Source organism: Salvelinus fontinalis, chromosome 12 (assembly GCF_029448725.1).
Source record: "Salvelinus fontinalis isolate EN_2023a chromosome 12, ASM2944872v1, whole genome shotgun sequence".
In the NCBI taxonomy this organism is placed as follows: Eukaryota; Metazoa; Chordata; class Actinopteri; order Salmoniformes; family Salmonidae; genus Salvelinus; species Salvelinus fontinalis.
In genome coordinates, this window is record NC_074676.1 from 58211187 (window position 1) to 58226186 (window position 15000).

General features: G+C 46.4%; 1 protein-coding gene across 37 annotated transcripts in view; it reads right to left on the reverse strand.

The window, feature by feature from the left end:
- The window catches only part of LOC129867637 (kinesin-like protein KIF1A), a 160041-nt gene that overhangs the window by 36350 nt on the left and 108691 nt on the right, over window positions 1–15000 (reverse strand). For 32 of the 37 annotated variants that reach the window (XM_055941163.1, XM_055941183.1, XM_055941182.1 and 29 more), the window contains 10 exons: window positions 14983–15000; window positions 12585–12720; window positions 11743–11908; window positions 11467–11557; window positions 11159–11277; window positions 9207–9262; window positions 6417–6525; window positions 5675–5741; window positions 5430–5514; window positions 5207–5312 (listed from right to left, as the gene is read on the reverse strand). The exon at window positions 14983–15000 is cut by the window's right edge. In XM_055941163.1, coding sequence (XP_055797138.1) covers window positions 5207–5312; window positions 5430–5514; window positions 5675–5741; window positions 6417–6525; window positions 9207–9262; window positions 11159–11277; window positions 11467–11557; window positions 11743–11908; window positions 12585–12720; window positions 14983–15000 — 953 coding nt within the window. The remainder of the gene's footprint in view (window positions 1–5206; window positions 5313–5429; window positions 5515–5674; window positions 5742–6416; window positions 6526–9206; window positions 9263–11158; window positions 11278–11466; window positions 11558–11742; window positions 11909–12584; window positions 12721–14982) is intronic. The other 5 variants (XM_055941178.1, XM_055941171.1, XM_055941170.1 and 2 more) reach the window with 3 other exon arrangements.

Genomic DNA, 15000 nt, shown 5'->3' on the forward strand with positions numbered 1-15000 from the left:
GTGACCAGGGTGAGAGGGGAGTACGCAGTGACCAGGGTGAGAGGTGAGTACGCAGTGACCAGGGTGAGAGGGGAGTACGCAGTGACCAGGGTGAGAGGTGAGTACGCAGTGACCAGGGTGAGAGGTGAGTACGCAGTGACCAGGGTGAGAGGGGAGTACGCAGTGACCAGGGTGAGAGGGGAGTACGCAGTGACCAGGGTGAGAGGGGAGTACGCAGTGACCAGGGTGAGAGGGGAGTACGCAGTGACCAGGGTGAGAGGTGAGTACGCAGTGACCAGGGTGAGAGGGGAGTACGCAGTGACCAGGGTGAGAGGTGAGTACGCAGTGACCAGGGTGAGAGGTGAGTACGCAGTGACCAGGGTGAGAGGGGAGTACGCAGTGACCAGGGTGAGAGGTGAGTACGCAGTGACCAGGGTGAGAGGTGAGTACGCAGAGACCAGGGTGAGAGGGGAGTACGCAGTGACCAGGGTGAGAGGGGAGTACGCAGTGACCAGGGTGAGAGGTGAGTACGCAGTGACCAGGGTGAGAGGTGAGTACGCAGTGACCAGGGTGAGAGGTGAGTACGCAGTGACCAGGGTGAGAGGTGAGTACGCAGTGAGAGGTAGCATAGAGGTGGTCAGCTGGGATGACAGATGGACATACAGCACCCAGCAGCAGACACACTAGGTTACAGGACTACTTATCTGAGGGATACGTGACCAGGTATGTGATCAAAAGCACGGATCACACTCAATACGATCAACGTTTTGTACTAGAAATGTTTTGTTTTGTGCCACCTGTGCAGAAGGATGATGGGTAACTCTCGTCGTCTTTCTCCCACTGATCATGTGACCTCCTGCTTCTAGACAGGTAGAACCACCCGTTGTTTTAACCAAGCATCGGCTGCTTCAGTGGAAGAAGAGCGGGAGAGGAGGATGAGGGCGTGGAGGAAGGAAGGGGGGGGGGAGCCTCTTTGCGTGGAAGTTGGTTTAAATCAGTCAAGCTGTGCATCATCTTGACCGCGTGAGCTTCATCAAGCGTTCTGACCCATAGTTGCTTCACTATGAGTGCCATGCAGCAGCCTGTGTGCAGTGTACTATATCTTCAAAGTGTCTTACAGGTGATAATACAGTAATATGAATGGCGTCACGTATATAAGGACAGAGCCGACTGCACACTCCTTTGGCACAGTTATAGAGCGTGTGTTAGAGTGGTCAGGGACTCTGTGATCCTCTGGGGTGAGGTTGACGTAGAAATAGAATAAATAGAATGGCCGTCGCCCATTCAAGTCAACGATGGCATATAATGTGTCGACTGGCGGCCATTGCGAGTTTCCCCCATAAGCCTGTGTACAGTATACTATGTCTTCAAGTCTGTGTGCAGTGTACTAGATCTTCAAGCCTGTGTGCAGTGTACTAGATCTTCAAGCCTGTGTGCAGTGTACTAGATCTTCAAGCCTGTGTGCAGTGTACTAGATCTTCAAGCCTGTGTGCAGTGTACTAGATCTTCAAGCCTGTGTGCAGTGTACTAGATCTTCAAGCCTGTGTGCAGTGTACTAGATCTTCAAGCCTGTGTGCAGTGTACTAGATCTTCAAGCCTGTGTGCAGTGTACTAGATCTTCAAGCCTGTGTGCAGTGTACTAGATCTTCAAGCCTGTGTGCAGTGTACTAGATCTTCAAGCCTGTGTGCAGTGTACTAGATCTTCAAGCCTGTGTGCAGTGTACTAGATCTTCAAGCCTGTGTGCAGTGTACTAGATCTTCAAGCCTGTGTGCAGTGTACTAGATCTTCAAGCCTGTGTGCAGTGTACTAGATCTTCAAGCCTGTGTGCAGTGTACTAGATCTTCAAGCCTGTGTGCAGTGTACTAGATCTTCAAGCCTGTGTGCAGTGTACTAGATCTTCAAGCCTGTGTGCAGTGTACTAGATCTTCAAGCCTGTGTGCAGTGTACTAGATCTTCAAGCCTGTGTGCAGTGTACTAGATCTTCAAGCCTGTGTGCAGTGTACTAGATCTTCAAGCCTGTGTGCAGTGTACTAGATCTTCAAGCCTGTGTGCAGTGTACTAGATCTTCAAGCCTGTGTGCAGTGTACTAGATCTTCAAGCCTGTGTGCAGTGTACTAGATCTTCAAGTCTGTGTGCAGTGTACTAGATCTTCAAGCCTGTGTGCAGTGTACTAGATCTTCAAGCCTGTGTGCAGTGTACTAGATCTTCAAGCTTGTGTGCAGTGTACTAGATCTTCAAGCCTGTGTGCAGTGTACTAGATCTTCAAGCCTGTGTGCAGTGTACTAGATCTTCAAGCCTGTGTGCAGTGTACTATATCTTCAAGCCTGTGTGCAGTGTACTAGATCTTCAAGCCTGTGTGCAGGGGGTGGCTGGCCTTTAGATGAGAGAATTGTGTCTTCAGAGCACGGTACTCCGGAAGATTAAACACATGCTAGCGTTTCCGTAGTGATCGTGATATTTCAGTTTTTGAATTCCCGCCGAGGACTGTGAATTCAAAAAATGTCAGGAGAAACACAATGGTAATGGGAACAATGTTGTAGTGGTATCGTGTTTCATTGGTTATGATGTAAATCTAACATGTTCAGAACTGTAAATTAACTGTATAGTATCAAACAGTTCAAAATAATGTTAATAATTCCAACAACATACTAGCTGGAACGCTCTATATAACATATATATTGAATAGAACTTACACTACATGGCAAAAAGTATGTGTACAGCTGCTCATTGAACATTTATATTTACATTTAAGTCATTTAGCAGACGCTCTTATCCAGAGCGACTTACAAATTGGAAAGTTCATACATATTCATCCTGGTCCCCCGTGGGAATTGAACCCTGGTCCCCCCGTGGGAATTGAACCCACAACCCTGGCGTTGCAAGCGCCATGCTCTACCAACTGAGCCACACGGGACCATCTCATTTCATTGGAGTTGGTCCCCCGTTTGCTGCTATAACAGCCTCCAGTCTTCTGGGAAGGCTTTCCACTAGATGTTGGAACATTGCTGCTATAACAGCCTCCACTCTTCTGGGAAGGCTTTCCACTAGATGTTGGAACATTGCTGCTATAACAGCCTCCACTCTTCTGGGAAGGCTTTCCACTAGATGTTGGAACATTGCTGCTATAACAGCCTCCACTCTTCTGGGAAGGCTTTCCACTAGATGTTGGAACATTGCTGCTATAACAGCCTCCAGTCTTCTGGGAAGGCTTTCCACTAGATGTTGGAACATTGCTGCTATAACAGCCTCCAGTCTTCTGGGAAGGCTTTCCACTAGATGTTGGAACATTGCTGCTATAACAGCCTCCAGTCTTCTGGGAAGGCTTTCCACTAGATGTTGGAACATTGCTGCCATAACAGCCTCCACTCTTCTGGGAAGGCTTCTCACTAGATGTTGGAACATTGCTGCTATAACAGCCTCCAGTCTTCTGGGAAGGCTTTCCACTAGATGTTGTAACATTGCTGCTATAACAGCCTCCAGTCTTCTGGGAAGGCTTTCCACTAGATGTTGGAACATTGCTGCTATTACAGCCTCCAGTCTTCTGGGAAGGCTTTCCACTAGATGTTGGAACATTGCTGCGGGGGACTTGCTTCCATTCAGCCTCAAGAGCATTAGTGAGGTCGGGCACTGACGTTGGGCGATTAAGCCTGGCTCGCAGTCGGCGTTCCAATTCATCCCAGCGGTGTTCGATGGGTTGAGGTCAGGGCTCTGTGCAAGCTAATCAAGTTCTTCCACACCGATCTCGACAAAGTATTTCTGTATGGACCTCGCTTTGTGCACTGGGGCATTTTCATGCTGAAATAGAAAAGGGTCTTCCCCAAACTGTTGCCACAAAGTTGGAAGCACAGAATCGTCTAGAATGTCATTGTATGCTGTAGCATTAACTGGAACTAAGGGGCCTGAACCATGAAAAACAGCCCCCAGACCATTATCCCTCCTCCACCAAACTTTACAGTTGGCACTATGCATTTGGGCAGGTATCGTTCTCCTGGCATCTGCCAAACCCAGATTCATCAGTCGGACTGCCAGATGGTGAAGCGTGATTCCACTGCTCCAGAGTCCAATGGAGGTGAGCTTTACACCACTGCAGCCGATGCTTGGCATTGTGCATGGTGATCTTAGGCTTGTGTGCGGCTGCTCGGCCATGGAAACCCATTTCATGAAGCTCCCAACGAACAGTTATTGTGCTGACGTTGCTTCCAGAGGCAGTTTGGAACTTGGTACGAAGTGTTGCAACAGAGGACAGACGATTTTCCACGTGCTTCAGAACTCAGAAATCTTGTTCTGTGAGCTTGTGTGTTCTACCACTTCGCGGCTGAGCCGTTGTTGCTCCTAGACGTTTCCACTTCACAATAACAGCACTTATAGTTGACCAGGGCAGCTCTAGCAGGGCAGAAATTTGACAGACTAACTTGTTGGAAAGGTGTCATCCTATGACGGTGCCACGTTGAAAGTCACTGAGCTCTTCAGTTAGGCCATTCTACTGCCAATGTTTGTCTATGGAGATTGCATGGCTGTGTGCTCGATTTTATACACCTGTCAGCAACAACGGGTGTGGCTGAAATAGCCGAATCCACTAATTTGAAGGGATGTCCACATACTTTTGGCCATTTAGTGTATATTGTCAAATTATAACCAATCATCAAACATAACATAGTTTTCAGTTGTCTTGTGGGTTACATCTGATTATAAACTGGGCGGTTCGAGCCCCGAATGCTGATTGGCTGACATCCGTGGTATATCAGACCGTATACCACGGGTATGACCAAACATTTATTTTTACTGCTCTAATTACGTTGGTAACCAGTTTATAACAGCAATAAGGCACCTCAAGGGTTTGTGCTACATGGCCAATATACCACGGGTAAGGGCTCCGCGTTGAGTCGTGTCTAAGAACATCCCTTAGCCGTAGTATATTGGCCATATACCACACCCCCTTGTTCATTATAGAATAAATATATGCGTTCCAAATGCAAGCCTATTCCCTATATAGTGCCTATTCCCTATATAGTGCCTATTCCCTATATAGTGCCTATTCCCTATATAGTGCCTATTCCCTATATAGTGCCTATTCCCTGTATACTACTTTGTGTTTGTGTGTTGGTCATAAGTAGTGCACTGTATAGGGAATAGGGTGCCATTGGAGACGCAGATAATGTCAGACTCTACCCTGTGAAGGATAGAGTCTGGTAGGGTCACTACGATGGGTAGAGTCTGGTTACATACCTGTCCTCCTGCATGGGCTTGACATACCCAGCTGACAGGATGTTGAGTGACAGGATGTTTGGGTCTATGATGGCATCGTCCCCCTCGGGAGAGTTGCGGATACGACCTGGTGAGAGGAGGAAGAGGAGGAAGAGGAGGAGACGTTAGAGTGGTGCACTTTGTAGATATTGATGTTGTTATAAAGTATTCATAACACAGACACATGGTACACAAACAGACTCACCCACAACCAGTTCCCGGACATCCTTCCACTCGATGTCCCCACCTGTCTCGTGAACGATGGTCACCGTGACGCGCCTCTGGATACCCTGAGAGGGGGAGTGAGCGAGAGAGGAAGCATTATGTTCAGAAAGAGGAAGCATTATGTAGAGAAAGAGGAAGCATTATGTTCAGAATGAGGAAGCATTATGTTCATAAAGAACACATCAGTTCAATCATAACTACTTCTCCACTCCCTGAATGACCTACCTGGTGCAGCATGAATGTCCCATGGCAAGGCATGCCTCCTCTATGGTCCACTCCTGCTGGGATATAGCTGTAGGAAACAGAGAGAACCATCATTCATTTTCCTGCACGGTAACAAGACTCTAGTTGATTTCACATTGGCCTCCAATAAGTTGTTAATGATATTGCTGATATTGTTATTACTCTGGGTTCTTACATAAACTTTCCACGTTGGTAATAGATTTCTAAATTTAAAATTGTCAGAGGCTCCAGTCGTCTTTAATTCATTTAGTAAACTCTTTATTGAACTGCACTGTTGGTTAAGCGGCTTGTAAGTCAGCATTTCACGGTAAGGTCTCCACTTGTCGTATTCGGCGCATGTGACTAATAAAGTTAAATTTGATTTTGATTATTTGATAATTAATAGAACATTAAGAGTATAATATTATAATATTGATCATCGATTAGCAGCGTCTGTTGAGGTGAAACTGAAGCTTTGCCTCCATGTCTACAGTACTGCGTCTACGTTCCAATGTCCATACATCACTAAGAATATATTCCCAAACAATTTGTTTCCCTCTAGGTAGTACGGTAGTGTGAATATTGGAAGGTAGCCTATAGTAACCATTTGAGCGTGAGTTTGGTGAAATGGGATACTTTGTGGAGTTTAATACAGAGCACATATATAAGGTTGTATATACACTATAGTAATTTAGTATTTATATATTGTGTGTTTATATATATAGTATCTCTATGGAATACTCACTCTCCACTGGCCTCCAGTTCGCAGATCTCAAAGAACACCATGAGGTCATACTTGCAGTGGCAGGGCCCGGCTGTAGGGCGCATCAGGGTAGTCAGCTTGGTGGCAGGGACTGAAGGGAGGAAGGTGAAAGGAGACAAGGTTACCAACAAACAACAAAAAGAGACTCGGTCTTCAGTAGCAGGGAGCAAGGAGAGCTGCGAAAGGAAGAAGGGCTTAAAAAAAGAGAGGGGATGAGAATAACGCAGGGAGAGATGGAGGAACCACTCAGTCCTGCGGAAAAGCAGGGAAATCAATACAGCAGTCATCCCTTGTCATTACAAGGATGTGCCCGTGAAAAATTACAATCTGCTAAAACTACCTGTAATTATTTGGATATATTTACAATATTTCTTAAAGGAAATAATGGCATAACGCTGAGGAATATGGGTATTGCTACAAAGTAGCTCAGGTCCTAGATAGGAGAAGAATCAAGAAACAGAAGTCAAGGTATGATCGATCAAAAGCACGATAACACAGATCTTTAAAAAAAAAGAAAAAATCGACAAGCAATAAATGATTGTTTATCGTAACTACAGAAGCTGAAAGCCCATAGATCCATTTGAGGAAGAGGAGGAGGAGGAACTGTCGGAGGAGAAAAATCAACCAGACAGGATAACAGTAGACACACAACAAGGCACGAGAAGAGAGCCTGTGGAGAAAATCCCTGAAACACAACCTCCTCTTTTTATATCAGCTGGTAAAACATCTATTTTCTCTATACTGAACTCAGTTGATAACAGAATGTAAGAGCGATGCATTGATGTGTTTATCTATGACTACAATCTAATGGTGCTAATTTAAGACATCTGTTTTACAATGTTTCCTCTTGGCTGCATTTCCACAGGCAGCCCAATTTATGATATTTTCTCCAATTATTGGCAAAAGATCTGATCTGATTGGTCAAAAGTGTCATAAGATCAGATTTTGGCTGTCTGTGTAAACGCACAGAGGGATATAAAAAGAGGTTAGTTTCAAGGGACTTTCATTTGGCTCAGACACACAGACAGTAACCAACCCGGTTTCTGGGCTCTGATAACTGAACAGATAGAGAGGGGCGGGGCTGGAAGACTGGGCGGCCCCTCCCCCTCGAGGAGGAAAGAGGCGGCCAATCCGGCTGCGGACAGGGCGTGGCCTGACAGAGAGTCCACCAGCGCCCCATTGAACACCTCTGGGACCAGGTAGCGAATCAGCTCCAGCGTCTTCTCCCGGTCGGGCGGAGTCTCATCGTCTGCTACTTCACAGTCACACGTAGAGTAACACGTACCCAACAACATTGAACTGAGCTGACGTGACATTACACAGTGTATAGTACAGCCAACAGCATCAAGCGTGACATTACATAGACTAACATTACACGAGTACGGAGGCAATGCAACAGACATGCGCTGTAGGTAGCAACAGAGTACTGTACACAGGCCATACAACAGAATGATACACACTGTATACTGTGTACTGTGTGCTGTGTGCTGTGTGGTGTGTGGTGTGTACTGTGTGGTGTGTGGTGTGTACTGTGTGCTGTGTGGTGTGTGGTGTGTGCTGTGTGGTGTGTGCTGTGTACTGTGTACTGTGTGCTGTGTGGTGTGTACTGTGTGCTGTGTACTGTGTACTGTGTACTGTGTACTGTGTGCTGTGTGGTGTGTACTGTGTGGTGTGTACTGTGTGGGGTGTACTGTGTGGTGTGTGGTGTGTACTGTGTGGTGTGTACTGTGTGGTGTGTGGTGTGTACTGTGTGCTGTGTACTGTGTACTGTGTGCTGTGTACTGTGTACTGTGTGGTGTGTGGTGTGTGGTGTGTACTGTGTGCTGTGTGATGTGTACTGTGTGGTGTGTACTGTGTGGTGTGTACTGTGTGGTGTGTACTGTGTGGTGTGTGGTGTGTACTGTGTGGTGTGTGGTGTGTGGTGTGTACTGTGTGGTGTGTGGTGTGTACTGTGTGCTGTGTACTGTGTACTGTGTGCTGTGTACTGTGTACTGTGTGGTGTGTGGTGTGTACTGTGTGCTGTGTGATGTGTACTGTGTACTGTGTGGTGTGTACTGTGTGGTGTGTACTGTGTGGTGTGTACTGTGTGGTGTGTGGTGTGTGGTGTGTACTGTGTGGTGTGTACTGTGTGGTGTGTACTGTGTGGTGTGTGGTGTGTACTGTGTGGTGTGTGGTGTGTACTGTGTGGTGTGTACTGTGTACTGTGTGCTGTGTGGTGTGTACTGTGTGGTGTGTACTGTGTGCTGTGTGGTGTGTGGTGTGTGCTGTGTGGTGTGTACTGTGTGCTGTACTGTGTGGTGTGTGGTGTGTGGTGTGTGGTGTGTGGTGTGTGCTGTGTGCTGTGTACTGTGTGGTGTGTGGTGTATACTGTGTGCTGTACTGTGTGCTGTGTGCTGTGTGCTGTGTGGTGTGTGGTGTGTGGTGTGTACTGTGTGGTGTGTGCTGTGTGCTGTGTGGTGTGTGGTGTGTGCTGTGTGGTGTGTACTGTGTGCTGTACTGTGTGGTGTGTGGTGTGTGGTGTGTGGTGTGTGGTGTGTGCTGTGTGCTGTGTACTGTGTGGTGTGTGGTGTATACTGTGTGCTGTACTGTGTGCTGTGTGCTGTGTGCTGTGTGGTGTGTGGTGTGTGGTGTGTACTGTGTGGTGTGTGCTGTGTGGTGTGTGGTGTGTGGTGCTTCAAAATAAAAACAGACATATCGTTATGTAGATCCAATGTTTTTTTGTTTGAAGTCTATTTGTTTACTAAGACTAAATACAATGGTGCTGGTGCTTACCTGGTTTGGACAGGGGCATGACTTTTGGGAACTGCCTTCTGCAGGGACGCAGAGGGCTGGTGGGAGAGAGACAGGTCCAGTAAGTTATACAGTATGTTCCCGTCACATCAAAAGACCAAAGATAAGTTTTCCCCCAGAGCTTTCGTTGAATTATCGTTAGAACCTTCTGACAATATGTCTTTAGTAACTGAGATGTTTCCCAGAAATGTTGTTAGTAACTTGGCTCTTAAAGGACGACTGCACTTCCTGATTTGGTCTCAATTTAGATTTGGTTAATAAAATAATTCTAGTGGCCATGACTGAATTAAAACATGAGTTGGTTTCATGTTTGCACACCTATTAGTTTTCTCATTAAATTATTTCAATATTTGTATATGAATTTCTAAGATGTATAGATGGTTAAAGTTCATTTTTATTTTTTATTATTTACATGTTTTACTCTTGGAATTTTAACGTATTTTCCAATGTACATTGTGTCATTTACAGACGGTCCCTAACTAGCCCCATAGGGATGTCCAAAGTCAACCCACATTTACGACGAGGATTACGATTGGACCACATGGAGCTGCCTTCCGAATTTCTGACTCGTTGTGCTGCCAGCTGTGGGCGGGATTTAAACAAATCCAACCTTCGTTTGCATTGTGATGCAATCAAAACTCGGGTTTTGGATGAGACTGACTTTATGACCAAAATTATCCTTTTTTTTTTTTTTTTTTACACTTTGTAGTAAATGTTTTGGTCAGTAGAATAAATGTTTCTGACTGATATTGGCAGATGCTTTCTGAAGGACGGGTTTTGCTTTTAAGTGGCAGTTGCTCACTTTTGCCACATCTATGAGTGATCCAGACCATTCTCAACGCAGCCAAAGTGAATCGCTGTTATTTCTCCCGCGTGACTTTATTCACACAAGATCTCCTTCGAAACAATCATGGAACACGATTAACTTCAGAACAAAGATGACAACAAAAAAAAAAAATACAAAATTACCAAAGTTATTGCAATTGTTACAAACAAGTGAAGGATAAAATGATGCTTCAAATGAAAAGCGAGATGACTGCATTAAAAGATACATAGGAAACACAGGCCTACCATAGTCCTATACTTCAATCATATTGAAATATATTTCATGTGCAATCAATTGAGTTCTATTTTGCGACTAGGCTACTGTCTATCATTTTTCCCTCGATGTGTTTCATTGGCTCCCGAGTGGCGCAGCGGTCTAAGGCACTGCATCTCAGCACAAGAGGCGTCACTACAGTCCCTGGTTTGATTCCAGGCTGTATCACATCTGGCCGTGATTGGGAGTCACACAGGGCGGCGCACAATTGGCCCAGCGTCGTCTGGGTTTGGCCGGAGTAGACCGTCATTGTAAATAAGAATTTGTTCTTAACTGACTTGCCTAGTTAAATAAAGGTTAAATAAATAAAATTGTGTGTGAATGATGTGCCCAATCTGTGACTTAGTAGATTATTATTATTGGGTAAGACTAATAAACTACCTCAATAGCCTATTTGCAACCATAGCTGGTAATATCTCTCGAGGAGATGATCCGTCGTCAGTATTGTGGAATAATTATAATGTTAAGGTCAGATTTGAATGGAGAAAACTGATCCGAGAGCAGCGGTTGATTTTCTTTCCATCCTATCAGTAGCGACACGTGGTCTGACGACCCACCTAGCCAACGTTCTCTCTACGTGCTTGTTTTGGGGAAACACTCTTAAAAAAAAAAAGTCGTCTCGTAAAAAAAAAAAACGACGACTCTGGTACGATCCCCGTAACGCTTAGGTTGCATCGCAAGTGGGAAATGAGGTCCTGTCCATTACAATGAGCATAATGACGAGAGTGGGAAATGAGGTCCTGTCCATTACAATGAGCATAATGACGAGAGTGGGAAATGAGGTCCTGTCCATTACAATGAACATAATGACGAGAGTGACCAGCGACTTCTGTACCTGATCAGGTCCTTGCACAGAGCAGGGAATGGCTGTTTCTGGTAGTGACCAAACACCTCAAACACCATAGGCTGGGTCTTGATGTACTCCACAAAGGATTTGGTGACCTCTACAGCAATCTGTTGAACCAATAAAAGACATAGCTAGGTATAACCACTTGAGAAACAAAGCATATCTAACCATTACATTTGTGTATTTCTTTCTTCATGCCCACTGCATATATACAGCATTTACTGTAAATCACTTTGTGACAACTTCTGATGTAAAAAAGAGCTTTATAAATAAATGGGATTTGATTGACTGCTTACGTTCTGTACGTGGTAGAAGCCCAGAGCAGGGCCTCGCCCTGTGTTCTTCAGAGGCTCTGTGGAAAAGGCCTCATCATGGCGATGGATGAAACTGTAGGTAAACCCGAAAGACAGAGGGGGGGGGGGGGGCTTTTTAGCTACCATTCACAGTCTGTTACGAGGTCTAATAGATCTGACAGAGACAGTTAGATGAGACATCACAGCGGCTGAGGAGAGACAGTTTGATGAGGTACCACAGATCTTAGAACAACAACAACAATAGCAAAAGCAACTTACTTGAACTGGCAGAAGATGTCAGCGTACTCTGCAGAGATGCTGGAGGCCTGTAGGACCGTCACTCTGAAGGTGAAGGTGTTACCTATCCTCAGGTGTTCCAGGGCTCCGTCCAGAGCTTCTCCCTCCAGGTTGGTCTTCAGGGGGCTCTCCAACTCATCTGGACTGGCTACAGGGGGGTGGGGGTGGGGGTGAGGGGAGGGAGAAGAGACATTGAGTATATGTAGTGTGCTAAGTCTCTCTGCACCACACTACCCTACATCCTTACAACAGTATATCTTCAGTGAATCTGTTGGTTTACTCTGGCACACTCTCATAAACACACTACCTACCCGTACATAAATACATTTGACACAATGAATTTAAGTACTGCACACACAGACAGACCACACCCACACAAACAGTTTGATGAGAGATCACAGAGAGTCTCTCTCGCAAGACAGTTTGATGAGAGATCACAGAGAGTCTCTCTCGCAAGACAGTTTGATGAGAGATCACAGAGAGTCTCTCTCGCAAGACAGTTTGATGAGAGATCACAGCAGCTGAGGACAGTCAGTTTGATGAGACATCACAGAGAGACAGAGACAGTTTGAGGAGACATCACAGAGAGACAGAGACAGTTTGATGAGACATCACAGCAGCTGAGGACAGTCAGTTTGAGGAGACATCACAGAGAGACAGAGACAGTTTGATGAGACATCACAGAGAGACAGAGACAGTTTGATGAGACATCACAGCAGCTGAGGACAGTCAGTTTGAGGAGACATCACAGCGGCTGAGGAGAGACAGTTTGAGAAGACATCACAGCGCCTGAGACAAGAGACTTCACAGCCAGTGGTCGTTACCCGCACAATTGTTGTTGTTGACCTCATCGGCCGAGGGTTCCATCCCTGAGTTCTGTCCCTCCCCCTCCACGAAACGCAGCTCTTCCTGGGACTCCCCGGTACGGGACAGACCAGTGGGGCACGACTCAGCCTGGAACTGACCACAAGGGACAGCATACAGTTAGCAAAGCTGGGAGGTAGGCCTAGTCACTGACTAGCCATACGATAGCATACCGTTAGCAAAGCTAGAGCAGCATACAGTTAACAAAGCTGGGAGGTAGGCCTAGTCACTGACTAGCCACACGATAGCATACCGTTAGCAAAGCTAGAGCAGCATACAGTTAACAAAGCTAGAGAACGTTGCCAATGACTAGCATACGGTTAACAAGGCTAGGTAAGGTAGCCACTGATCAGCCAAAAGACAGCATACAGTTAACGATCTAGGGGGGGTAGCCAGCCACTGACAGTTAGCAAGGCTAGAGGTGGTAGCAAGCCACTGACAGTTAGCAAGGCTAGAGGGAGTAGCCAGCCACTGACAGTTAGCAAGGCTAGAGGTGGTAGCCTAGCCACTGATAGTTAGCAAGGCTAGAGAGAGTAGCCTAGCCACTGACAGTTAGCAAGGCTAGAGGGAGTAGCCTAGCCACTGACAGTTAGCAAAGCAAGAGGTGGTAGCCTAGCCACTGACAGTTAGCAAAGCAAGAGGTGGTAGCCTAGCCACTGACAGTTAGCAAAGCAAGAGGTGGTAGCCTAGCCACTGACAGTTAGCAAAGCAAGAGGTGGTAGCCTAGCCACTGACAGTTAGCAAAGCTACAGTAAAGGCAAAGATGTGTATAACTAACCCAAGATAGACCACAGCCTGTCATTTCCAATAGGAACAAATTAATCATAGTTGGCCAAACAAGCAAGGGGGTGGGCAGAGCCAAGGACAAAATAGCAAGAGCCTATCGCTTTCTAGCATGTATTTGTATATTTCCAGTAGAGAATGTCTACTATGTGAAGTGTGCGTGTGCAATAACTAAATTTGCACTTGAACTCCTTCTAAACAATGCAAATGTATTTTTACTGCCAGTCACTGTGCTTCCTTTCATCACCATATTTGGTGGTGAGTGGAAATGCCAATCAGATTCTTCTGGTTTATACATCCGGTGAAACATCTGGCTCATTGTTCAATCTGTGGAAGACGTAGTAGCCTAGCCACTGACCGTTAGCAAAGCTAGTGGGGGAAGCCTAGCCACTGACCATTAGCAAAGCTAGTGGGGGAAGCCTAGCCACTGACCATTAGCAAAGCTAGTGGGGGTAGCCTAGCCACTGACCATTAGCAAAGCTAGTGGGGGTAGCCTAGCCACTGACCATTAGCAAAGCTAGTGGGGGCAGCCTAACCACTGACCGTTAGCAAAGCTAGTGGGGGTAGCTTAGCCACTGACCGTTAGCAAAGCTAGTGGGGGTAGCCTAGCCACTGACCGTTAGCAAAGCTAGTGGTGGAAGCCTAGCCACTGACCGTTAGCAAAGCTAGTGGGGGCAGCCTAGCCACTGACTGTTAGCAAAGCTAGTGGGGGTAGCCTAGCCACTGACCGTTAGCAAAGCTAGTGGGGGCAGCCTAACCACTGACTGTTAGCAAAGCTAGTGGGGGTAGCCTAGCCACTGACCGTTAGCAAAGCTAGTGGGGGTAGCCTAGCCACTGACCATTAGCAAAGCTAGTGGGGGCAGCCTAGCCACTGACCGTTAGCAAAGCTAGTGGGGGCAGTCTAGCCACTGACCGTTAGCAAAGCTAGTGGGGGAAGCCTAGCCACTGACCATTAGCAAAGCTAGTAGGGGCAGCCTAGCCACTGACCATTAGCAAAGCTAAGAGAGGTAGCTCATAGACTTACATATAGATACTGTAGACATCGTATCGATCCCATTAGGGCGTCTGTGAGAGCATGGGCAGCGCCAAAGGAGGCCATCTCCATTTTTAAGTAGTACATTTTCTTCTTCTACTACTTCTATGAGTTGGTAAACAAACTGAAAGGGTGCATACTGCCACCTGGAGGGTTTTGTCTGAACAGGTATAAAGCCAAGGTTGGGGATTTACTGCCCCCTGGAGGGTGTTGTCTGAACAGGTATAAAGTCAAGGTTGGTGATTTACTGCCCCCTGCAGTTATGGAATGTTTGCTCACAAGTATAATTAATTGGCTGATGTCGCCTGATGACCTGGATGGAATCATGTGATCCTTCCTTAACCCATAAGTCCCACCCAGCTGACTACTTCAAAATGGTGAAAGTCCTCAATGACGCTCAGGCTTTTGAGTACTAGAGTCCTCTATCTATCTCTATGAGGTAACTCCCGACAGTTAGCGAGTAAAACTAGTGGAGCTACATAGGCACTGACTAGACAAAACAGTGCCCGATATCCTCTGTTGGTTTGGCTCAGGAGACATACCTTCTCAAACTCCCGGTC